Source organism: Bos taurus, chromosome 15 (assembly GCF_002263795.3).
Source record: "Bos taurus isolate L1 Dominette 01449 registration number 42190680 breed Hereford chromosome 15, ARS-UCD2.0, whole genome shotgun sequence".
In the NCBI taxonomy this organism is placed as follows: domain Eukaryota; kingdom Metazoa; phylum Chordata; class Mammalia; order Artiodactyla; family Bovidae; genus Bos; species Bos taurus.
The window spans coordinates 43,110,897-43,138,476 of NC_037342.1; the positions used below are offsets into that span (position 1 = coordinate 43,110,897).

At 39.8% G+C, this 27,580-nt stretch overlaps 2 protein-coding genes across 7 annotated transcripts in view; one reads left to right on the plus strand and one right to left on the minus strand.

Annotated features, from left to right (window-relative positions):
* Window positions 1-1,278: 1,278 nt before the first annotated feature.
* ZNF143 (zinc finger protein 143) overlaps window positions 1,279-27,580 on the minus strand; it is a 67,058-nt gene continuing 40,756 nt past the window's right edge. For 5 of the 6 annotated variants that reach the window (XM_024975327.2, XM_024975326.2, XM_024975328.2 and 2 more), the window contains 5 exons: window positions 22,334-22,561; window positions 18,832-18,980; window positions 15,774-15,935; window positions 3,143-3,289; window positions 1,279-2,286 (listed from right to left, as the gene is read on the minus strand). In XM_024975327.2, the coding sequence (XP_024831095.2) occupies window positions 2,203-2,286; window positions 3,143-3,289; window positions 15,774-15,935; window positions 18,832-18,980; window positions 22,334-22,561 (770 nt within the window). In that variant the 3' untranslated portion in view covers window positions 1,279-2,202. 6 annotated transcript variants of the gene reach the window in all.
* On the plus strand, window positions 4,142-5,315 carry LOC784322 (CBY1-interacting BAR domain-containing protein 1-like). The gene is given in 2 exon segments (XM_059875105.1): window positions 4,142-4,483; window positions 4,486-5,315. Coding segments are annotated over 2 exon segments (891 nt in total). The 5' UTR covers window positions 4,142-4,222; the 3' UTR covers window positions 5,116-5,315.

The window sequence follows — 27,580 nt, forward strand, 5'->3', positions numbered from 1 at the left end:
TGCCCTCTTCTCTGGTGCTATTAGGAAGGCGTTTTCTTTTGAGCTGAGGGACAATCAGGCCCAACAGCAGCATCCAGCTCAGCTCTGTCCAAACCAGGCAGAGGAGCTGGGGTGAGGGATGAACACCGATTCTAAACAAAGGCAGGTGAAAGGCAAAGCCTAGGGAGGTTTGGGTATTGGTTCACAGCAGAGCCAGCTGGGTTCAGCAGAGCAGCTCTGGGTTGGCAGCCAGTCCCCAGAGGAAGAGTGGAAGGCGGGAGCACAGTTCAAGATCCTGTTCTTCCTCTATCCCACCCCTACCTCAGCCCCTGCCCCATGCTGACCCCTTTCTGAGCCTCAGCTGGGAGTTGTGTGTATTTAAATGTCTCTGTCAAGAATGCAGACTGAGACTGTGGGTGACTAAGACTTTTCTAATGTTATATATCTTTGAAGAGCTTTGAAGGGAAGCAGCCAATCCGCCCTGCCCAACCCTGCCGGGTTTCCCATTTCAAATGACTAAGTCATGACCCTTCTTAGCAAAGACTTCAAAGAACCTGATCAAAGATAACATTTATATTAAATAAAACAGCACAACATTTTTTCCTTTTTACTGTAAAGCTTGAAATGAAAAACAGCCCTGTTTCAGCTCTCTGGCAAACAAAGCATGGTGAAAACAGCAAAGAAGTGATTCTTATAGGACAACCCTCACACACTCTCCCCCCACCTTTTTTGGAACTTGGTGGCCCCTACACTGAATTTCTAACATTAGAGATGGTTTTTCAGATGCTTATCAGGTCACTGGGCAATCATAAATCCCCACCAAAGCTTGGGACTTCCCTGAAGGTCCAGTGGTTAAGACTCTGCCCTTCTACTGCAGCGGGCATGGGTTCAATCCCTGTTTAGGGAACTGAGATTCGGCATGCCACCAGAAATTTTAAAAAAAGAAATCACCAAAGCTCATATACATAATCTGGAGGCAGTTGTGGTGTGGTGAAAAAAAACACCCTGGACATGGGAGTCAGTCGTCTGGCTTCTCAAGTCCTTGCCTTGCCTCACCAAGTTCTGGGCAGACACAACTTCTTTGAACCTTCAGCTTTCTCATGTACAGAGGTATTAAATCTCATATATCTCACAAACTCCTGTTATGAGCAGATAAATATGTATGGAAAAGTACTTACTGTGCTTGATACATAATATACTCTCAATATATATATATTGTATTTTAACCAATTACATTAGTGGTGTTTTCTACAACTCTTCCCCCCACCCCATACCAATTTAATGAAACAAATATAAAGGTAACATTTTAAAAATTGCTGTATTCAAAATTAATAATAAACTTTAGGGTAAATAAGCTTTAAAACAAAGGTACATAAGCAAAAATAAATAATTTACACCAACCCACTAACCTAATTTTCAGAGTAAAGCCATTTCCAATTACAGCACTATTATCCCGGGCTCCAGCCTGTGGTCAAGCTTTGATAGTTCGTTATTTTTAAGAAACAGTAACAAAAAAACTGAACACTCAGGAAATCATCTTTAACAAAACCGAAGTACTGGATTTAACTTTTTAATTTTAAATAACCAAACTTTGTAATTTTATACATAATCCAATGTAATGCTAATATAATTAGCACTTCAGCTTGCAGAGCTGGAATTTAACAGGGGTGGAAAACTGTAATGAATAGTCTTCAAACCGTGAGATATTTAATACAAATAAAAATGGACAAGTATACAGTAGAACAAAAACTGCAGACACTCTACTAGCTGAGGGAAATATCTGAAGGCTTTACATCCTTTATTATCCATGATGGCTTTTGGAATTATGATTGTTTGACGTATAGAACCTTTGACATTTTCAATACAGCCTTTATTTACTTTTTTCATAGTAAGTTAAAAATCCATCATAAGACTCCGTAAGACTTCACTGGTCTTGCACGTAGACTCTAGGAGTTTGCAATCTGATAAAAGAGTAACATAAAAAATTACTGTATTGCCCTAATTTCATACTTCCTTGTACACAATACATCAGTTCAGGAAATCTATTCCAAGGGTTATATACACAAAAGTGTCAAGAATAAAATGTTCTCCACTCTTGCATAAAAATGTGTACAGTGTTTCGGGAATGGAAAATTTCTAATTTTCCTGGGCCCGGGCTTCATGGATCTCTGCTGCCTGAAGATGAAAGGCTTCCCTGGCTTTATTGCTCCATTGTTCTGAGGATTAATCATCCAACCCTGGCGTTTCTCCTTGCTGGATCCTGGATGCTATTCTGATGGCTTCTTCCAGAGATGGCTGTTCTCCAAGCTGAAACAGGAACATACACAAAGCCACAGTCAAGATAATGCCAAAGAAATATAATATCCCAGAAGTAAAATTTCTCTCTATAATTCTAACACCTGGGCTTGTTAAAGTACTAATGCTCATCCACAAAACACAAACATTCCTGCTGGGGAGAATGCTGCAGTTTCTTTATACAGGATTTTGATAAATCTTCACACATGCAAGGAACAAAAAGATGCTTATCTTTTCTGTTGGAGATAGAGAGCTTCATGAGCCTTTAGCTTCATGCCCATAAACTAAATTAAAACCAACAGTTGGCATTTTCCTGAGTGCATTCTAACCCTTTCCAAGTAAATATGTTAAAACAAAACAAACTTCCCAAGGAAAGGTAATCTACACCTCATATTCTAGATTCTCTGAATGCAGTGACTTCCCAGAGACTGTATTCTTCATAGTCTTCTGACATTCCCCATCATAACATACAGCTGTTGTGCAGAGACATTTTTGAGGACTAACTTGGGAGTCTATGTTTACAGGTGGTTCATTTCCAAGGAATAATTCTTAAATTCTTTATGGAATCCTGCCTAATTAAAACTTTTATTCTGACAGTAAATATGGCTGGTCAGGTACACACAGGGATGTATATACCAGGAGCTTTATACTTCTTGTTATAAATTCCCTTATAACACGCAAAGATAGTAGCAAACAAAGTTTTAGTCTCTTTGAGTTTATTTCAAACATGGCAATTTCCTTAAAGGAGCTAAGCACTGCGTACTATTCTGTGGCCTGCTTCTGTGAATGCCATGCATCAGAGCACAGTGACAAGGCTGAGGGCTGAACAGCACCGCTGCCGACAGAGGACAGCTGCCATCGTACTCACCTGAACCGCAATCTGGGTGCCGTTGGATGTTGCCACTAAGGTCAAAGGTCTGGTTTCTGTGGTTACTAAGTGATGGCTATGCTGTTGGTGCCCCATTTCTGATGATGCAGTGTGGAATGCTGCCAAGTCCTGAGCCACAATTGCAACCTTAAAAAAATACACAGAAGAATTAAAACTATGATTTAAATAGGTTAAAATCCATTTAATGCAAGGGACTGTCTTCAAATTCAAAAGGAAATCCTCCCTTCTGACCATAGACTTGTAGAAGCTGAAAGCTGGAAAAGACCTTACATATTGTCTATTCTGAACTCCTCTTTTTTTCCTTTTTTGTTTTGACTGCACCTCCCAGGGATTTTAGTTCCCCTACGAGGGAGTGAACCCGGGACCTCAACAGTGAGAGCAGAGTCCTACCTACTGTACTGCCATGGAATTCCCATGGACTCCTCTTTCTTGAGGAAGTTGACACTCAGAAAGAAGGGACTTATCTAAAGTTATGAAGCAAGCCGATAGCAAAACAGGATAGAGGACACTGAGAAAGTGGATTCGCTATGTCAGATTTCATTAAACAGAAGAGATGTGACTGTGCCTAGATTCTAATATCCCTAAGCAGCTGCCTGGGAAGTTACACTCATGAATTCATTTATATCTCATATGTCTATTTATTCCTGAGTTTGGATCCGTGGTAGATACACTATTTTCTCCTGTTTATCTGTTGCACTACAAATTAGATTTCCATTAACCAAAAAGGACCTACTATGTAACACAGGGAATTCTGCTCAGTGTTATGTGGCGGCCTGGATGGGAGGGAATCTGGGGGAGAATGGATGCATGTACAGGTATGGCTGAGTCCCTTCGCTGTTCACCTGAAACTATCACAACATTGTTAATTAGCCATTCCCCAATACAAAATAAAAGGTTTTAAAAAATTAGTTTTCCATTAAATGCTTAAAATTAAACAAAAAATTAAAAATAAAATAATTTGGGTGCACGGGGCGGGCTGTCGCGCCCCGGCGCACGTCCGGGCGCCAAGACCCTGTCGTTGGGTCTCAGCCCAGGGTCTCCGGCCATGAGCGAGGCAGCATGTTGAGGCGCAGCTTGGAAAACCGGGACGCTCAGACCAGACAACTGCAAGATGCTGTCACCAATGTGGAGAAACATTTCGGAGAGCTGTGCCAGATCTTTGCTGCTTACGTGTGGAAAACTGCCCGACTGCGAGACAAAGTGGACCTCCTGGTGAACGAAATCAACGTATATGCTTCTACCGAGACTCCGCACTTAAAGCAGGGCCTGAAAAACTTTGCTGACGAGTTTGCCAAACTTCAAGATTATCGACAAGCCGAGTTATATTTTATAATAATTCTCAACAGGTTGAAAGACTTGAAGCCAAAGTAGTTGAACCTTTGAAAGCTTATGGAACCATTGTAAAAATGAAGCGAGATGATCTCAAAGCAACATTAACAGCAAGGAATCGAGAAGCTAAACAGTTAACTCAGTTAGAAAGAACACGTCAGAGAAACCCATCTGATCGACATGTTATTTCACAGGCAGAAACTGAATTACAAAGAGCTACAATGGATGCTACCCGAACAACTCGTCATCTGGAGGAAACTATTGACAATTTTGAAAAGCAGAAAATAAAGGATATAAAGACTATATTTTCAGAATTCATCACTATTGAAATGTTATTTCACGGCAAAGCTTTAGAGGTCTACACTGCTGCCTACCAAAATATACAAAAGATTGATGAAGAAGAAGATTTAGAGGTTTTCCGACATTCTCTGTATCCGCAAGATTATTCATCCTGTTTAGATATTGTAAGAGCAAATTTGAAGTCACCTCTTCAAAGATCATTGTCTGCTAAGTGTGTATCTGGAACAGGACAGGTATTGACCTGTCGACTAAGAAAGGATCACCAAACAGAAGATGATGATGAAGAGGATGAAGACTTAGATGTTACAGAAGAAGAAAATTAAATTACTTAAGTAAATTTTGCATTTCTATTTTTATCTTAAATGACCTGGAATCCAGAATTACTAAAATTGCAAAACATAATACTGGCTTGATATGTTAAACCTCAAAATTAAATCCTACTGGAAATGTAGAAATTATTAAAGGAAATTTATGCCAACCAAAAAGAAAATAAATAAATAAAATAATTTTAAATAAAAATATTTTAAAATTAAAAATAAAATTAGATTTCCACAGGGAATTCCCTGGTGATCCAGTGGTTAGGACTCAGCCCTTTCACTGCCGTGAGTCTGGGTTCCAGCCCTGGTCAGGGAATTGAACTAAGATCCCAGCAAGCTGCACAGCATGGCCAAAAAAAAGAAATAAAAAGATTTCCATTAACTGGGAAAACAAAGTACCAGGAACATTACTACATGGCATGAGGGATCTTAGTTTTCCAACCAAGGACTGAACCCATGACCCCTGTAGTGGAAGCATGGAATCCTAACCACTGGATTACCAGGGAATTAATTCCCAGCAACACATTGTCACAGTCACTTCCTCTTTTAGATCCCACAGAATCTTTCCAACCTGTTCCTGAAGCACCTCGTCAGAGTGGTTAAAAGTGCTTTTGTGGCTCTTAAACTACGAATGCAGCTTTTTCTGTGTAGATAATAACATAGAAAATAGCATCAACTACATGTCATATGATATTTCAGTATTCTGTTCAGCCAAACTTAGAGAAAGAATAGGTTAAAAACTGAAATTACTATTTTACTTGGCCATTAATCCAGTAAGAATGCTAGATTTTAGTGCTAATAGATATTTAGCTTGGATCAATCCCAGTATTGGTCCATAGTCCAGCAACAGATTTTAGTCCAACAGGGGAGAAGCTTATATTAGACTTACTTTCCTTCAGGTAACAATCATAAAGTGTCAAAAAAATATGAAAAAGCAACCATCTGAAGGCACTGGTGAATGGTGAAAAGCAGGCAGGAAATGGAGGGGATTCTCAATAGAAGGGAACCACACTTGGGTCACATTGGTTTCAACAGCTTTTCCACTTGAGGGCAGTCACCAATCTGCAGCATAAGGCAACTTATGGTATAAGATATTGAAGTCCAGGGCTGCCAGAATGGCTATATATTGAAAGGGATATCCTAGAAAGGAGAAAACCAGAGGGAGGGGGACCCCCCAAACCTGTATATAAGTTCCTCTCAATTCTTTAAGACCTCAGAACTGCAAATGTGTTGGGGAGGTGTCAATAAATCTGGAATAAAGCAGCAGCTAGAAGGCTAAAAAGCTGAAAAGAGGATTCAGTGATACTCACCACAGGGCAGACAGAATTTAGAATTTCAACCCCACCAAGTTTAGAAGGGCTTGGAAAATACCTCAAGCTTTCCACTGACTACATTTTAGGAATAAAGACTATGTCCCAGGACTAAAGACTCACTCTGAGACCAAATGCCAAAACCAAAACAAACCTACCTTAATAAAGTGCAAAACCCAGCCTCCATAAGTAACTTAACTACTTGATAAAATTAATATTCTTCAGAGGAAGATAAATTAAAAATCCCCATACTGTATCATCTACAATATCCAGAATACAATAAGAAATTACAACACATGAGAAGAGGAAAATGTAATCCAGAGTCAAGAGAATATGAAGTCAACAGAAACAGACCTTGAGATGACCAATATGTTGTGATTAGCAAACTAGGACTTTAAGACAATTATTATATGTTAAAAGGCTTATGGAATTCACACAAGGGGAAATCTCAGTAAATAAATGAAAACTATAAAAAAGTAAATTCTACAGTCAAAAATGACAATATCTAAAATTATCTAAATGGGCCTAATAAAAGATGGGTAAAATAGGTGATGTCAAAAGAAAAGATCAGTGAACTCAAAGACAGAGCAATAAGAATTATCTATCTGAAGAACTAAGAAAAAAAAAAATCCACCCCCCAGAAACTTGTGGGAAAACACCAAGTTAATATACATATACTTTAGAGACCCAGAAGTAAAAGAGAAACAATGAAGCAGAATAAAAACTTTTGATGAAATAATGGCATAACTTTTCCTAAATTTGATAAAAACACAAACACCCTTCCCTACAAAAAACATTACCATATAATGTTTCATGGATCACAATAAACTGTGGAAAATTCTGAAAGAGACGGAAATACCAGACCACCTGACCTGCCTCTTGAGAAACCTATATGCAGGTCAGGAAGCAACAGTTAGAACTGGACATGGAACACCAGACTGGTTCCAAATAGGAAAAGGAGTACGTCAAGGCTGTATATTGTCACCCTGTTGATTTAACTTATATGCAGAGTACATCATGAGAAACGCTGGACTGGAAGAAACACAAGCTGGAATCAAGATTGCCGGGAGAAATATCAATAACCTCAGATATGCAGATGACACCACCCTTATGGCAGAAAGTGAAGAGGAACTCAAAAGCCTCTTGATGAAAGTGAAAGTGGAGAGTGAAAAAGTTGGCTTAAAGCTCAACATTCAGAAAACAAAGATCATGGCATCCGGTCCCATCACTTCATGGGAAATAGATGGGGAAACAGTGGAAACAGTGTCAGACTTTATTTTTTGGGGCTCCAAAATCACTGCAGATGGTGACTGCAGCCATGAAATTAAAAGACGCTTACTCCTTGGAAGGAAAGTTATGACCAACCTAGACAGCATATTCAAAAGCAGAGACATTACTTTGCCAACAAAGGTCCGTCTAGTCAAGGCTATGGTTTTTCCTGTGGTCATGTATGGATGTGAGAGTTGGACTGTGAGGAAGGCTGAGCACCGAAGAATTGATGCTTTTGAACTGTGGTGTTGGAGAAGACTCTTGAGAGTCCCTTGGACTACAAGGAGATCCAACCAGTCCATTCTGAAGGAGATCAGCCCTGGGATTTCTTTGGAAGGACTGATGCTAAAGCTGAAACTCCAGTACTTTGGCCACCTCATGCTAAGAGTTGACTCATTGGAAAAGACTCTGATGCTGGGAGGGATTGAGGGCAGGAGGAGAAGGGGACGACAGAGGATGAGATGGCTGGATGGCATCACTGACTCGATGGACGTGAGTCTCCGTGAACTCCAGGAGTTGGTGATGGACAGGGAGGCCTGGCGTGCTGAGATTCATGGGGTCGCAAAGAGTCGGACACGACTGAGCGACTGATCTGATCTGAATATTATATATGTTGTCTTATAATTACATATAAGAAACCTAGGAGATAAATACAAAGAAGACCACACCATAATTACATTGCTAAAAAGCAAATATAAAGAGTCTAGAAAATAGCCAGAGGAAAAACTGGTGTATCATATACAGGGGAACAATGATATGAAGATGGCTGATTTCTCACCAGAAACAATGAAGGACAGAGACAATTTAAAGTGCTGAAAGAAAAAAAAAAAAAGAAACCCGGCCAATTCTATATCTAGCAAAAATATCCTTCAAGACAAAAATATGTTTCAAACAGAAAGGCGACATAACATGTTTTCAAATAAGCAAAACCAGAGAATTTGTCACTGTAGATCTGCACTACAAACAATGCTAAAGTATATCCTTCAAGGGACTTTCCTGGTGGCCCAATGATAAAGAATCTGCCTTGCAAGCAGGGGACACAGGTCTGGTCCCTGGCTGGGGAACTAAGACCCCACATGTTGCAGAGCAACTAAGCCCAAGTGCCGCAGTTACTGAGCCCACAGGTACAACTACCGAAGCCTGCTCACTCTGGAGCCTGCACAGCAACCACGCACTGCACGGAGAGATCCTGTGTGCCACAGCTAAGACCTGACACAGCCAAAATGAGTTAACTAATTTAAAAAACAAAATATATCCTTCAGGCCAAATGGATGTCATTTAGACACTTAGTCTACAGAAAGGCATAAGAGGCACTGGAAATTGTAAACCAGCAGATAAGTATAAAATATTATGTTTCCCATCATCTTGTAACTTACTTAAAAGATTAACTGCTTATGCTAAAAAATAATACTGCACTGCGGGGGTTTTAATATCTGTAAATATAAAATAAATCACAGCAGCACAAAGAGTAGGGACATAAATGAAAATATACTGCTTCAAGGTTTTATGTAAACTAGTAACAATCTTAAGTCTAAGGAGACCGCAATAACTTTAAGGATGCACATTTTAATCCCCGGGGCAACCTCAAAAAGGTAACAGAGAAGGGTATAATTATGTAGTCATTTGAGGAATTAAAATGAAATATGTACACACCTAATAACAGCGTTTCAAAAACCAAGAAGTAAAAAAAGAAACAACTAAAAGGGAGACAAATCCACAATCATAGTTGAAGATATCAATTACTTTTTCTTAGTAACTGATAGAACAAATATATAAAAGATTAGTAAGGTTATAGAATATTTGAACAACACTATCAACCACCTTAACTTAAAGTGTAACATGCTATACACAAGTGCAGAACACACATTCTTTTCAAATACATATGAAATACAATAGGAAATCAATGAAAGACAAAGGGAAAACAAGTCTCAAATTTCAAAATAATAATATCTTACCATATGGTTCTCTGACCAAAACAGACTTAAATTAAAAATCAAGAAAAACAGGTATTGAGAAAAGTACCAGATATTAAGAAATTATCAGGGCTTCCCTGGTGGCTCAGATGGTAAAGAATCTGCCCACAATGTGGAAGACCCAGGTTCGATCCCTGGGTCAGGAAGATCCCCCCTGGAGAAGGAAATGGCTACCCACTCCAGTATCCTTGCCTGGAGAATCCATGGACAGAGGAGCCGGGCAGGCTACAGTCTAGAGTCACAGAGTCAAACACGACTAAGCAACTAACATTTTCTCTTTCAAGAAATTAAACCTACATGCAAATTAAAACCACAATGATATACCATTACACATCTACAAGAATGGCTAAACTTTTAAATAGCAACAACTCAAAATGTTGATGATATGAAACAAACAGAACTATTTTGAGTGGGAGTGTGAGTGGGGTCAAACCACTTTGAAGAACTGCTTGACACTTTCATATAAAGTTAAATATACCTCTACCCTATGACTCAACAATTCCACTAACAGGTTATTAATCTGAGAATGAGAATATGTGTCTACAAATATACTTGTACTAGAATTTTTACCACCGTCTTAATTCATAATAGAAAAAAAAAAAACTGGAAGCATCTCAAATATTTGTTCATCAAGGGGAGAATCTATCAATAAATTGTGATACACTCCTAACCACAGAATACTGCTTAGCAATAAAAATGAAGGAACTCATGTTATAAACAATAACATGGATAAATCTCCAAAATGTTATGTTAAACAAAAAAACACAAAACAAGAGAGTTCATACTCTGGCATCACTATGCAAAATTCAAGGAAAGACAAGATAATACAGTCAGAACAACTAGATGGACACTGACTGGATGGGGTCCCAAGAGAACTTTCTGGTGTGACAGAAATGTTCTAGATCTTGTTTGGGATGGGATGGGTGTGTATGTTTAACAACTCACTAAACTGTAAACTTTCTGTACAGGTAGTGGTCCAGTGATTAGGATTCTGTGCTTCTACTGCCAGGAGCCCAGGTGTGATCCCTGGTTGGGGAACTAAGATCCTGCAAACCACATGATGTGGGGGAAAAAAAAAATCTATGCATTTCACTGTATATAAATTTTACCTCAATGAAGAAGAAACAATTGCAGGCTAATATGAAAAACATGTTCAACCTCACTAATAGACAAGTTAAAGTGAAAATATAACTTATCTTTTGCTTGTGAATAATGCAAATGTGAAAAACAAAATCCTCAGTGCTATCAAGAGTACAGTGAAATAAGAATACTTTTAGATCCATGGCATAATTATTAAAACTCTCCAGAAAGGAATTTAGCAATATTCTTTTTAGAAGAAGGTTAAAATAGTTCATCAGTTCAGTTCAGTTCAGTCGCTCAGTCTTGTCTGACTCTTTGCGACCCCATGACTCGCAGCACGCCAGGCCTCCCTGTCCATCACCAACTCCCGGAGTTCACGCAAACCCATGTCCATCGAGTCAGTGATGCCATCCAGCCATCTCATCCTCTGTCGTCCCCTTCTCCTCCTGCCCCCAATCCCTCCCAGCATCAGCGTCTTTTCCAATGAGTCAACTCTTCGCATGAGGTGGCCAAAGTATTGGAGTTTCTGCTTTAGCATCAGTCCTTCCAAAGAATACCCAGGACTGATCTCCTTTAGGATGGACTGGTTGGCTCTCCCTGCAGTCCAAGGGACTCTCAAGAGTCTTCTCCAACACCATAGTTCAAAAGCATCAATTCTTCAGTGCTCAGCTTTCTTCACAGTCCAACTCTCACATCCATACATGACCACTGGAAAAACCATAGCCTTGACTAGACGGACCTTTGTTGGCAAAGTAATATCTCTGCTTTTGAATATGCTATCTAGGTTGGTCATAACTTTCCTTCCAAGGAGTAAGCATCTTTTAAATTCATGGCTGCAATCACTATCTGCAGTAATTTTGGAGCCCCCAAAAATAAAGTCTGACACTGTTTCCACTGTTTCCCCATCTATTTCCCATGAAGTGATGGGACCAGATGCCATGATCTTAGTTTTCTGAATGTTGAGCTTAAAGCCAACTTTTTCACTCTCCTCTTTCACTCATCAAGAGGCTTTTTAGTTCCTCTTCACTTTCTGCCATAAGGGTGGTGTCATCTGCATATCTGAGGTTATTGATATTTCTCCCGGCAATCTTGATTCCAGTTTGTGCTTCTTCCAGCCCAGTGTTTCTCATGATGTACTCTGCATAGAAGTTAAATAAGCAGGGTGACAATATACAGCCTTGACGTACTCCTTTTCCTATTTGGAACCAGTCTGTTGTTCCATGTCCAGTTCTAACTGTTGCTTCCTGACCTGCATATAGGTTTCTCAAGAGGCAGGTCAGGTGGTCTGGTACTTCCATCTCTTTCAGAATTTTCCACAGTTTATTGTGATGCACACAGTCAAAGGCTTTGGCATAGTCAATAAAGCCATTAATCTAATAATTCCATGACTAGAATTTGTTTCCCATGAAAATAATCAGAGACTTGCAGAACAATCTGCGTATGTGGAATGCATTAATACATGATGGTATATCTTGCATTGCAGGCAGATTCTTTACCGTTGAGCTACCGGGAAAGCCCTATAGTATATCCATTTGATCAATTGTTTTATAAATATTAAAAATTCTTTCAAAAGAACATTTAATTGATATGAGAAAGTGCTCAGGATATAGTGTTAAGTGGATGACAAGCATACAAAATTGTATTATTATCCTCAACTTTGTTCATACACACATATACACAGAAAACAAGATGAACAGTCCTAAATGTTGAGACTAGTTATTTTAACCTCAAGGGATTATAGTTAATTTTTAGTTTGAGTCTCTATTTTCAAATTCTTTTGGGTACATACCTTTAAGTGGAATTACAGGATCATATGTAAATCTATCTATGTTCAACTTTTAAAAGAACTGCTATATTGATTTCCACAGCAGCTACATTCCCATGAGCAATGCACAAGATTTCCAATTTCTTTATATTGTCCCCAAATTTGTTATCTTCTGTTTTTGGATAAGAGTCATTCTAATGGGGGTAAAGTGGGGTCTCACTGTGATTTTGATTTGTATTTTCCTAAAGGTCATTTAGCACATGGAAAGGTATTCAACATCATTCTGCCATAAGGGTGGTGTCATCTGCATATCTGAGGTTATTGATATTTCGGCAATCGTGATTCCAGCTTGTGCTTCTTCCAGTCCAGCATTTCTCATGATGTACTCTGCATAGAAGTTAAATAAGCAGGGTGACAATATAGCCTTGATGTACTCCTTTTCCTATTTGGAACCAGTCTGTTGTTCCATTTCCAGTTCTAACTGTTGCTTCCTGACCTGCATACAGGTTTATCAAGATGCAGGTCAAGTGGTCTGGTATTCCCATCTCTTTCAGAATTTTCCACAGTTTATTGTGATCCACAGTCAAAGGCTTTGGCATAGTCAACAAAGCAGAAATAGATGTTTTTTGGAAACTCTCTTGCTTTTTCGATGATCCAGCGTATGTTGGCAATTTGATCTCTGGTTCCTCTGCCTTTTCTAAAACCAGCTTGAACATCTGGAAGTTCATGGTTCATGTATTGCTGAAGCCTGGCTTGGAGAATTTTGAGAATTACTTTACTAGCTTGTGAGATGAGTCCAATTGTGCGGTAGTTTGAGCATTTTTTGGCATTGCCTTTGGGACTGGAATGAAAACTGACCTTTTCCAGTCCTGTGGCCACTGCTGAGTTTTCCAAATTTGCTGGCATATTGAGTGCAGCATTTCATAGCATCATCTTTTAGGATTTGAAACAGCTCAACTGGAATTCTATCGTCTCCACTAGCTTTGTTCGTAGTGATGCTTCCTAAGGCCCACTTGACTTCACATTCCAGGATGTCTGGCTCTAGGTGAGTGTGAGTGATCACACCATCGTGATTATCTGGGTCGTGAAGATCTTTTTTATACAGTTCTGTGTATCCTTGCCACCTCTTCTTACTATCTTCTGCTTCTGTTAGGTCCATACCATTTCTGTCCTTTACTGAGCCCATGTTTGCATGAAATGTTCCCTTGGTATCTCTAATTTTCTTGAAGAGCTCAGTAGTCTTTCCCATTCTGTTGTTTTCCTCTATTTCTGTGCATTGATCGCTGAGGAAGGCTTTCTTATCTCTCCTTGCTATTCTTTGGAACTCTGCATTCAAATGGGTATATCTTTCCTTTTCTCCTTTGCTTTTCACTTCTCTTCTTTTCACAGTTATTTGTAAGGCCTCCTCAGACCACCATTTTGCTTTTTTGCATTTCTTTTTCTTGGGAATGGTCTTGATTCCTGTCCCCTGTACAATGTCACGAACCTCTGTCCACAGTTCATCAGGCACCCTGTTTATCACTGTCTTTGGTAAGCAGAAGTAGTTTTGAAAAAGTCCAATTTATCCAAAAAGAAAAAATTTTATTGTTAGTGCATTTTGTATCCTGTCTATGAAATTTTTATCCTAAGGTTACAAAAACATTTACTTTTAGAAGCTTTTTGATTCTGATTCCTGTATTTCAAGGTCCAGAAGACTTTTAACTTTGTTCTTTTTTTCAGGACTTTGCATGTTCTTTTTAGGTCCTTTGTATTTTCATATAAATATTGGAATTGGGTTATGTGTATCTTAAAAAATGCCTTCTGAAATTTTGATTGTGATAGTACTCAATCTACAAATGAATTTAGGAAGAATAATAGCTATGAATTTTGACAGACCCTTGCATTGAACAGGGTACAGTAGCTGAAGTGAAACTTAGCATTGTCTTCAGCATAGCACAGCAACAATTTTTGTGTGCGTGTGTTGTTGTAATGTCTTCAATTTTATTTATTGATTTATTTGGCTGTGCTGGGTCTTAGTTGCAGCATGCAGGATCTTTTTTTTTTTTTTTTCCAGTTATGGCAGTCAGAATCTTTAAGTTTCAGCATGTGGGATCTAGTTCCCCAGCCAGGTGCCCTCTGCATTGGCAGCACAGAGTACTAGCCACTGGAACACCAGGGAAGACCCTATAAGAACAGTTTTTAAATGTATTAACCAAAATCATTTAAGATGAATGAAAAATAAAAGTACAAAGAGATACATAAGATTTGGTACCACTGTGCTGACCATCAAAAGGGGAGGAGGCACTCTCAAAGGCTACAGATAAGAATGTAGATGTGTACAACCCTAGAAACGAAGTTTGGCAATGCTTATCACAGTTACAAATGTGTATGTCTTTTCAGCCAGCAGTTTCACTCTAGGGATTTATCTAGTAGCAGATATATTCACACACATAAAAAATCCCATGTGCACAAGATTATGTGTTGTCTGAAACAGCAAAAGACTTTAAATAAATTACGGCATGTCCATACAGTGGAATATGATATAGCTTAGAACAAGAATGAGAGAGAATTCCCTGGCAATCCAGGGGTTAGGACTCTTCACTTTCACTTCCAGCGCCCAGGTTCAGTGCCCGGCTGGGAACTAAGATCCTGCAAACCGTGCGGCGCCACCAGATTATCAAAAAAAAAAAAAAAGAACAGGAAAACTCTCTATATAAAGACACAGAAAGATGTTCTAGATGTACTATTAAGATTAAAAAAAACAAGGAGATGAGAAACACTACTGTGCTTACTACCGTATAAAGGGCGGGGGGAGATGACTATTTGTGTGTGTGTGTGCTCAGTCGCTCAGTTGTATCTAACTCTTGTGATCCCAGGGGCTGTTATGGGGTATATGCAAAAATCAATCCTATTTTACATATGAAAAAAAAACTGAGACTCAGAGGGCTGTGTAGCTAAGAAGCTTTAAAACTGAGATTCAATCTGAAGTTTATGTGCTTAACCACTGGACTTCCCAGGGAGCGCGAGTGGTAAAGAACCATCTGCCAATGTGGAACACGTAAGAGACATGGGTTTGAGCCCTGGAGGAGGGCGTGGCAACCCACTGCAGTATTCTTGCCTGGAGAATCCCATGGACAGAGGAGCTTGGCGGGTGACAGTCAACAGCGTCACAAAGAGGCACACACAACTGAAGTGATTTAGCATGCACGATACCACACCATACATCTATGACTAACAATTTTGATACTGATATTTGTACCAATTGGTATACAAGAAAAAAGCAATTACCTGCTGCCCTTCTGTACCCTCGGCAGTAACCATAGCAACAGAATGTGCTCCTGCTGAAGAAATGACTGCATCATGAGCAGGTACTGTGATGGGCGTTCCGTCCTGTGTTACCATTGTAATGGTGTTGCCAATGGCCTGCATGTCGGCTTGAGATATGTTGACCTGCAACACAATGCATTTTACAATCAGGCAATGTTTCTTGCTTTATCTGGTCAATTTTATTAAGGACTGAGCCTAAGCCTCCTATGGCTTCCCAGGTGGCTCGGTGGTTAAGAATCCGCCTGCCAGTGCAGGAGATGCAGGTTTGATCCCTGGGTCAGGAAGAACCTCTGGAGAAGGAAATGGCAACCCACTCCAGTATTCTTGCCTGGAAAATTCCATGGACAGAGGAGCCTGGCAGGCTGCAGTCCATGGGGTTGCAAAGAATCAGACACAACTGAGCATGTATACATACAAGTCTTGTTTAAGTCTACTCTGGGAGCAAATAACCATTTTATAATGGAATAAACTCTTTTTAGAAAGAGATCATCAGAAAAACTGAGTGTTTCTTAAATACGTTTTCCTCCTCTCCATCTCTACTGACAATTTAGATTTCTATTTTTCTTTCATCTAATTTTTGCCAATAATACAACTTCTTTCTAGATATTTAACCCCTCCCTAATCATCTTGCACCTTGTCACCTTGGTAAAAAACAAATTTCATTATGCTCCCTGCTCAAATCCCCAGTGACGCCCTATCTGTCCAGAATAAAACTGTTAGTAAATTTGTTTAATCTTATATGCCACTCAGTGGACAAAGAGTACTATGTGGAATTAGTGATGACAGAAGTGAGGAGGAGAGGGATAAATGGGATGGTCCAAGTGCTCTGTATGTTTCTATCCTGAATATATTCTGCTTCTAGCTAACACTGGCACATTCAGTTCAGTTCAGTTCAGTTCAGTCGCTCAGTCGTGTCCGCCAGGCCTCCCTGTCCATCACCAACTCCTGGAGTTCACTCAGACTCACGTCCATCGAGTCAGTGATGCTATCCAGCCATCTCATCCTCTGTCGTCCCCTTCTCCTCCTGCCCCCAATCCCTCCCAGCATCAGAGTCTTCTCCAATGAGTCAACTCTTAGCATGAGGTGGCCAAAGTACTGGAGTTTCTGCTTTAGCATCATTCCTTCCAAAGAAATCCCAGGGCTGATCTCCTTGCAGTCCAAGGGACTCTCAAGAGTCTTCTCCAACACCACAGTTCAAAAGCATCAATTCTTCGGCACTCAGCCTTCTTCACAGTCCAACTCTCACATCCATACATGACCACAGGAAAAACCATAGCCTTGACTAAACGGACCTTTGTTGGCAAAGTAATGTCTCTGCTTTTGAATACGCTATCTAGGTTGGTTGGTCATAACTTTCCTTCCAAGGAGTAAGCGTCTTTTAATTTCATGGCTGCAGTCACCATCTGCAGTGATTTTGGAGCCCAAAAAATTAAGTCTGACACTGTTTCCACTGTTTCCCCATCTATTTCCCATGAAGTGATGGGACCGGATGCCATGATCTTCGTTTTCTGAATGTTGAGCTTTAAGCCAACTTTTTCACTCTCCACTTTCACTTTCAGCAAGAGGCTTTTGAGTTCCTCTTCACTTTCTGCCATAAGGGTGGTATCATCTGCATATCTGAGGTTATTGATATTTCTCCCGGCAATCTTGATTCCAGCTTGTGTTTCTTCCAGTCCAGCGTTTCTCATGATGTACTCTGCATATAAGTTAAATCAACAGGGTGACAATATACAGCCTTGACGTACTCCTTTTCCTATTTGGAACCAGTCTGGTGTTCCATGTCCAGTTCTAACTGTTGCTTCCTGACCTGCGTACAGATTTCTCAAGAAGGCAGGTCAGGTGGTCTGGTATTCCCATCTCTTTCAGAATTTTCCACAGTTTATTGTGATGCACACAGTCAAAGGCTTTGGCATAGTCAATAAAGCAGAAATAGATGTTTTTCTGGAACTCTCTTGCTTTTTCCATGATCGAGCGTATGTTGGCAATTTGATCTCTGGTTCCTCTGCCTTTTCTAAACCAGCTTGAACCTCAGGAAGTTCACGGTTCACGTATTACTGAAGCCTGGCTTGGAGAATTTTGAGCATTACTTTACAAGCATGTGAGATGAGTGCAATTGTGCAGTAGTTTGAGCATTCTTTGGCATTGCCTTTCTTAGGGATTGGAATGAAAACTGACCTTTTCCAGTCCTGTGGCCACTGCTGAATTTCCCAAATTTGCTGGCATATTGAGTGCAGCACATTAAGAGTTATTTATTCAAAGGGCAGATTAATCATGGGAGGTAAAGTTCTAAAAGAGATGGGTAAAAAGACAGTTCTCCATGGAAGAAGCAGTATTGGGGGATAAAGAAACCCATGCATCTATTTCCGCGGGTATTAAGACAACCTTAGCAAGGGCTTAAAAATGAAATCAAGTCTGAATTATTTTAGGACAGTGGCATCTAGAAAACAATGACAAGTTTGACTGTCAAACAACAACTCTTATATTGCTTTTCCTGGGGAAATCAAGACAGCTTCCTATTAATTTTGAAGCTAGTTAAATGAACTCGCATGATTCCAAGTAGGGAGAAAGTCACACCCTGGAAATTTTACAGGTTTCCCCATCACTGACTTGCCCAGATCTTTTAATGATGTCCTCATCACCTCTGCCAAACTTCTGCTGATTTCTCAATCTTATCTCCTGGACCTAATTAGCCACCCAATCTATCTCTTCCAAGTTTCACACAGACCCATTACTTTTCACTGTGTTCCTGACCTTCATCACCTTACCTTTGAAAGATACCCATTCCACCACGTGAATTCTACAGAGTGACAAACCTTCTCTCTTTATGGACCTCCTTGCATGTAGTCTCTTTCAGCAAGAAAGAGTCTCTTCCTTCAGGAGATCTAGCACTGCTCACAAGCTGAACTCCAAACTTTGTGCTCCAATTCAAGGCTTTCTTCAACTGGGACCCAACCTGCCTTTCGAGCCCAGGCTCAGAGAAATATTTATTTAATGTGTCTGGCTTTTGGTGGGTACTTACATGCTGAGTCCCGTCCTGGGATATGAGTGTAACCTGTTGACTCAACCCAGACTGGGTTACTGTGGCTACTTGGGTAGATACAACGTCATCCCCTTCTACACCTGTAACATATGTGATCTGGGACCCTTTAAGGACATCTTCACCTTGACCTGTTTAAAACAAATGAATCATTTATTTGATCAACCTACCAAGCTCTTTAGAAAACAGAATATTTTAAATATTATGGAGAAACTGACAAAAATGAAAGGGCATATGTACTGAATTCTTTTTTTTTTTTTTTTACTTTACAATATTGTATTGGTTTTGCCCTACATCAACATGCATCCGCCATGGGTGTACACATGCTCCCCATCCTGAACCCCCCTCCCACCTCCCTCCCCATACCATCCCTCTGGGTCATCCCAGTGCACCAGCCCCAAGCTTCCTGTATCCTGCATTGAACCTGGACTGGCAATTCGTTTCTTATATGATATTATACATGTTTTAATGCCATTCTACCAAATCATCCCCCAGCTCCCTCTCCCACAGAGTCCAAAAGACTGTACTGAATTCTAAACCATGAAAATGATTTCTAACACCTCCTGCCGATCTCTCCACCTGCTCTTTTGCAAAGCCAAACCAAATCCAAGCAGACTGAACTAAACTTTTCCACATAAAGAGTAACTGTTCTAATTTTGAGAGACCTTGCTTACTCCCTTAGTTGGCATAATTATATAACACTGTGCATGTGTGTTGCGGTGAGGAGTGGGGGAACTGCACAGGGAGACTAACTAGCAAGTAACCCTTCTAACATGGCAAATATGTGCTAAGTTCTTGCAGTCACTTAAGAAGCTGTTAAAAATGATAAGACAATCTTCATAAATATTAACCCCAAAACCAGAATGGTGTGTAAACACAATGTACTAACACTAAGTTACTTACTCTTTAACAAGAGTGACTTATTGCAAGTCATCAGTACACAATGATATCACTGTGTAAAGACAGTATTATCTGGGGAAAGGTTAATAATTTCATAAGTGACTGAACAGGAACTCCCACCCACTTTTTTATTTCACAAAAAATCAGCAAGTAAACAGAAATTTCCACTGTCCATTACTTCCATACTTGGCAACCAGTAAGATGCCTTATCCCTCTCTTCTACTGCTTTCCACATCTCATGAGGCCAGAAAAAGGGTAATTTTCTTTTTTTAATTCAAAGGATTTTATATGCTAATTTAAGAGTACTTCTCAAAGTTATGGTTGATGCCTGCACTCATACAGCTATGGTCATCATGGTGTAATCCCTATGACACTCATCATTTCATTTCTTTTTGTTCTGTTCCATGGCTTCCAAGGTGGTTCAGTGGTAAAGAATCCACCTGCCAGTGCAGGAGATGTGGATTTGATCCCTGGGTCGGGAAGATTGCCTGGAGGAGGAAATGGGAACTCACTCCAGTATTCTTGCCTGCAAAATCCCACGGACAGAGGAGCCTAGTGGTCAGAGTCCAAAGGGTCACAAAGAGTTGGACACGACTGAGCACACACACAAGACACAGGCAGATGAGCTTCTGAGGTGGCGCTAGTGGTAAAGAACCCGCCTGCCAGTGCAGAAGACATAAGAGATGCAGGTTCAATCCCTGGGTCAGGAGAATCCCCCAGAGAAGGGCATGGCAACCCACTCCAGTATTTCTGCCTGAAGAATCCCATGGACAGAGGATTCCTGCAGGCTACAGTCCATAGGGTCACAAAGAGTTAGATACAACTGATATGACTTAGCATGCACGCACGGCCATTTATTATTATTATACCATTACTCCAACGGGGTTCAAAACGTAGGGCATCACATGGGAGAAAAGGAACACAAACCCATTCTTATTCTCGGAAAAACAATCTTAGTTTAACTTTTTTTAATAACATGTATATCATAGGTTATCTTCTAGAACACAAGAAATTCTGACAATCTGAAATGTTAACATTTAAGGAAGAGATTGAGGAAGATTAAAAAGGGAACAGTCTTAAACCCAAGTTTGACATCATTAAAGTCTACTTTATAATTGCAAGGATTTAGCAGCAATTGTTAACATCTAACCAAGCACACTTACAGTGCTATGGCTAGAAAACAGCATAGCATTTGAGAGGAAAGGAATTGTTGGGAAGTTCCTGGTAGTCCAGTGGCTAGCACTTGGTGCTTTCACTGATGGAGCCTGGGTTCAATCCCTGGTCAGGGAACTAAGATCCTGCAAACCTTGTGATATGGACGAAATATTCTAAAAAGAGTGAAGGAAATGTTATTTTTTTACTGCTGCTGCTGCTGCTAAGTCGCTTCAGTCATGTCCAACTCTGTGCAACCCCATAGACAGCAGCCCACCAGGCTTCTCTGTCCCTGGGATTCTCCAGGCAAGAATATGGGAGTGGGTCGCCATTTCCTTCTCCAATGCATGCATGCATGCATGCTAAGTCACTTCAGTCGTGTCTGACTCTGTGTGACCCTATGGACAGCAGCCCACCAGGCTCCTCTGTCCACGGGATCCTCTAGGCAAGAATACTGGAATCGATTGCCATTTCCTTCTCTGTATTTTCTTACTATCACACGACTAATATCTGAAAAGATAAATTAGAATTACACGGAATTATTTGAGTAGATAGTGAATGATCTGTTCTTTTCCTTATTCTCCATTTTTTTCCCTACCTGTATGTTTTTCAATCCTTTAATATTAGTTGTAAGATTGGGTAAGAATGTTTTAATTTTCAAACTTACTTCATTTAGGAACTACTCAATGAAACAGGACAATATATATGTTTTGTTCTGTTTCAGAAAAACCTATTTCATTTTAATCTATTTAACTATGCTGTGTTATTTAACTGAAATCATGGAATCTAATTCTGTTTTTCTCAAGAGTTTATCCTTACTGAAATGAATGCTTTTGTCTCCCACAACACTACTGAATAGACATGAATCAACTAAGAGTTATTTAGGAATGCTTCACCACTCTTGATTAAGACCAACATTCTAATACACCCAAATAGTCTAGCTACCCCTACCCTGCTGTGCAGCCTCATGTCATATCACCCTCCCAGGCAGAAATGCCATGCTGGCCAGGCTTCATTCAGTCTCTCCAATTTACTTGGCTCTCTCCAACCTCAGGGCTTTTTGCATGTGCCAGTCCCTCCATTTGGAACATTCTCCTGCCTCTGCTCCCTGTTTACCACCCTACCCCCCAACCCTTGTACATCCCTGCCCGTACACCGAGTGAACCCATGCTCTCTCCAAAAATCACTTCTTCAGGGGAGTTGTCTCTGACCTTTGAGACTAGATTAATTTCCCCTCTTATACATCTCAGAGCATTAAGTACCTTACTTTGATAGCAATTATTGCAGTTGTAAACGGTATTTTTGTGCGACTATTTGAATGAAACTTTATGGTTAGAGATAATGCTTTCAATCATACATTATGCTCGTAACTATTGATTTTCAAACAATAAAATACTGGACATAAAAATAAAGTACTGGGAAAAACCCTTACCTGGGGGAGGCTCAAAGAAGGCTTCCTGCTCCTCCTCGATGGGCTCAGTGTCGTTGTGCGCTGTTCGTTTGTGCATGGCCAGTGTGGAGATCTGCTTGTATGTCTTCCCACAGTGATTACAGTTGTATGGTTTGGAGTGAGTGTGAACAACATGATGTTTGTACAAACTGGAATATTCTGTAAACCTTTTGTCACACCCAGGGACTGTACAAACATATGGCTTTTCCCCTAAGAAAAGAATGGCACCGGGAAAAAAAAATCAATTTTCAGTTATGAAGGCATAATCATTCCATACCTTCTAGGAGGTGGACAGGGAAGGAAGGGTATGAAGGAAACCACTAGTAGCAAAAGTAAACAGTTGTTAAATCCCTTTCTATCCTGCTGTAAGGCACAGCATAAGAAAAGACTCTCTGACTATGGTTTCAACTTGGCTCAAAAGGTGGTCTGCAACCTGAGTCATACCCCACACTTGAATACCACTTTTTGTTTAATTTCAAGAAATGTGAAAAATAAGGATGGAGATATTTACTGCCCAGCTACAAGCTTTGATGAGGACTTTCCAGGCAATCCAGTGGTTATGACTAGGCACTTATACTGCAGGGGGCATGGGTTCGATCCTTGGTTGGAGAACTACGATCTCACATGCCACACAGAGAGCCACACACAAAAAAAGCATTGATGAAACTGTTCTTGTTACTTATAACTAGATAATCTACATATCATTAGTGATACTATATTAATAATGGAAATAATAAATGTAGGGAATTCCCTGGCAGTCTAGTAGTTAGGACTCCACACTTTCACTGCAGAGAACCTGGGGTCAATCCCACAAGCCACTTGGTACAGCCCAAAATAATAATAAAAATAATAAATGCAATTATTAGTATAATGTATGTAGCTTACCCTAAGGGTTTTATAAGGATAAAAAACAAACATTTTCTAAAAAGTGTATGAGATATAGTCTGGACACATATTTCATATTAACTTCACTTGACTTCTTGCAACCAATCAAAAGCTATTAAATATTCACTAAAAACAATTCAATGCAAAGCAATTCTTTTTCCATGAAACAGTCTGAGAATAATACAGGCAGTGCACATATTTTTAGAACTTTTCATTATATAAAATTTCAAACATACACACAAGTATAGAGAAACAGTGCAATAAATCAATCATTTAGCTTCAACTATCAATTATTCGCCACACGTTTGCCCCCTCTGAAACAACTCCATGTACATTCCATCTCATCCATGAGTATTTCTGACTGTATAAAAGATGGATGCTTTTTATAAAGAACAAAATTACCAATAATTATTTAATATCACAATATCTAGACACTGTTTGTATGTTGTGGGAGGGTGCCGCGCAGGGAATCTAACACAGTGAGGGAAACCAAACTGGAACCAATTAGCCTAATTGTAGTTTAAATGAACACTTTTAACCACTTAGAAGAGGTATGGGGGCCAGGGTTGGGGAGGAGAAGCTAAAGGAACTCATATATACAGTATTTAATAGTCTCAGTCTTGGACTACCTGGAATAGGGAAAAATTACAAAGATTTAACTCTTCTTGGTGGGCTTGTTTATTCTAGTACTATATGTTGAAGTTTTTATCTTGGGGAATAGTTGTGGAGGAGACATGATGAGGGCAAGACCAGGCAGGAAAATGTCAGGCAACTCCAATTCAGAGAACCAGCCCTACTCATATTCAGGCTTGAGCAGTGACTGCCACTATGTGGCACCAAACCACAGTCAAGATATAAATACATGGGGCCGGGGGCTGGGGGGGGGGGGGCGTTGTTTTTTTCTAGTTTTGTCTTGAAACTATAGTTTTTACAATTGAGATATAACTGACTTATTATATTAGTTTCAGGTGTATAACATAGTGACTCAATAATATTATGTATTACAAAATCATCACCATGATAAGTCTGTCAACATACCAAGTTACTCCAATATTATTGACTATATTCTCTATGCTGCACATTGTATAACTCATTTATTTTATAACTGGAAGTTTATACCTCTTAATCTCCCTTACCTGTTTTATTCATCCACCAATCCCCTGCCCTCTGGCAACTACCAGTTTTGTTTTCTTTATCTATGAGTCTGTCTTTATGTTTGTTTATTCATTTGGTTTGTTAAAGTTCCACATACGGGTGAAATCATACAGTATTTGTCTTCCTCTGTCTGACATTTCACTTAGCATAATACCCTCTAGGTCCAACCATGTTGTCACAAATGGCAAGACTTCATTCTGTTTTATGGTTAATACTCCACTGTATGTTTGTATGTAAATGTATCACACTTATCCATTCACCTATCAATGGACACTTAGGTTGCTTCCATATCCTGGATATTGCAAATAATGCTGTAATAAACACAGGGGTCTATATATCTTTTTAAATTAGTGTCTTATTTTCTTCATTCAAATACCCAGAAGTGGAATTGCTGGATTGTATGGTAGTTCTGTTTCATTTTTGAGGAAACTCCAAACTGTTTTCTGTAGTGGCTGTACCAATTTACATTCCTACCAACAGTGCAAGAGGATTTTTTTTCCTTCACATCCTTATCAACACTTGTTACTATCTTTTTGATAATAGCCATTCTGACAGGTGTGAGGTGATATCTCATTGTGGTTTTGTTTACCATTTCCTGGGTGATAGCAATGTTGAGCATCTTCTCATGGAGACATAAATGGATCTGAGTTGCACTTTAGAGCTCCCTAATGGCTAGCTGTGGAGAAGGCAATGGCACCCCACTCTAGTACTCTTGCCTGGAAAATCCCATGGATGGAGGAGCGTGGTAGTCTGCAGTCCACGGGGTCACGAAGAGTCAGAAACAACTGAACGACTTCACTTTCACTTTTCACTTTCATGCATTGGAGAAGGAGATGGCAACCCACTCCAGTGTTCTTGCCTGGAGAATCCCAAGGACGGCGGAGCCTGGTGGGCTGCCATCTATGGGGTTGCACAAAGTCGGACACAACTGAAGTGACTTAGCAGCGGCAGCAGCAGCAATGGCTAGCTGCACTCTCAACTGGGTCGGTCATCTCATCATTCTTCTAAAATGGACCGCATTTTACAAGCTGAGTCTTATGCTCCACTTATACATAATGTGGGCTTTAATTGTATTATCTACTTGATGATCATCAGCCAATCTTTTCTTCCAACCCAGACCTACTTCCTGGGTCAGGCCAACATTTACAACTACCTACTGGATATCCTTGAGGGGGTTTCCCTGAGAGCTCAATAGATAAAGAATCTGCCTGCAGTGCTGAAGACCCGGGTTTGATCCCTGGGTTTTAAAGATTCCCTGGAGAAGGGAATGGCAACCTACTCCAACATTCTTGCCTGGAAAATCCTATGGACAGAGGAGCCTTGCGGGCTACAGTCTATGGGGTGGCAAGAGTCGAATACAACTTAGCAACTAAACCGCCACTGGATATCCTTACTTTAGTGACTTTTAACCATGTATGCATTTAAAAGACCTGGAGGATTTTTAATATATACTGATACCTGGGCCTCACCTCAGTAAAACTGTCAAAATCTTTGCAGACAGGATCTGTGGAATCAGTCTATTTTAAAAAGGTGAATCTGATGTACAGCCACATTTGAAAGCACTACGCTACCTGCATATTCCAAAGATCATAATGACCAAACTTAATGTAGGCATTCCTCTTTGTGGTGGTTGTTTAGTTGCTATGTAGTGTCTGACTCTCTTGCAACCCCATGGACTGTAGCCTGCCAGGGTCCACTGTCCATGGGATTTCCCAGGCAAGAATATTGGAATGGGTTGCCATGTCCTTCTCTAGGGGATCTTCCCAATCAGGGATTGAACCAGCATCTCCTGCATTGCAGGCAGATTCTTTCCCAATGAGCCACTTGGGAAGCAGGCATCCCTCTGACTGTAATCTAATTTGCCCATAAAACATGTTGAATGGCTAACTTTCTATATTCCATTACTTTAGATGGGAAAAATAGTTTTCCCAATCCATCTAAAAACCCCAACCATTTTCCCCAAATATTACAAAAAGGCTCTTAACCCACCAAAAATGTCTGCATAAAATGAAGCACTTAAAACACCATTTATCTAATTATTAACACTCTGAACTCAGTAGCATGTATAAGTTTGTGTATAATACACAATAATAGCAGAGTATCAAATAGGAATTTTGTTTTCTTTCTACACCACAAACACGTACTATAAGTTTAAAATGAAGTATCTTAAAAATATTTGGCCATGTGATGCAAGAGCCAACTCATCGGAAAAGACTCTGATGCTGGGAAAGACTGAAGGCAAAAGGAGAAGGGGGGTGCAGAAGATGAAATGGTTCAATAGTATCACTGACTCAATGGACATGAATTTGAGCAAACTCTGGGAGATAGTGGAGGACAGGGGAGCCTGGTGTGCTGCAGTCCAAGGGATTGCAAAGAGTCAGACACAACTTAGCAACTGAACAACAAATCTTAAAGACAGACAGGAATTCAGATTATATTAGCAAAAGACAATTTTTTTTCTAATCCACAGCCATCTTTTCCAGGCCTCTGAGGTTTTCACAGGATATTCTACTTTCTTAGGAAACACAAATAATGTGGGCAAGATGATGGCAATAATGTATAATAAAAAAAGTAATGTATAATATACAATGTGAGTATAAGATATGACTGCATCAGAAATATTACCACAGTGTATTCTATGTTCTCTCATTTAGATTCATATGCAACTTAAAATCTTTTCCTTTTATAGAAAAATGCATGTATCAAGTGGATTCATTATGGTGGGGTTTCAATTTGAATCAAATTATGAGTAAAAATTTTACAAACCATTACAGCAAATATACAGATGGTGAGAGTTCAGGTGGTGAGGGAAACCCAGAGAACTATATATTGCAAACCCACACTATTATCTTCCCTTCCCAACCTGGTCATCCTCATCTTAGCATTATCACTGAACCTATTACACAAGCTAGAAGACAAGTTCTTCTCATTCCTCATGACTAAATTGGTCATCAGGTCCTTTGCTGATACCTCTTCAATGTCTTTCATTTTTATCCTTCTCCATCTCACTCACTTAAAATATTCTAATGGCCCTTAATCAGTCTCCTTGCTTATGGCCTCATCTCCCTTTAACTTCTTTCTATAGCACTGACAGAGTAATTTTTTTCTAAAAAAAGTAAATTTTCTTTAAATCTTCCTTCCTCTCTATCCATAAGTTTAGTTCAGTTCAGTTGCTCAGTCGTGTCCGAC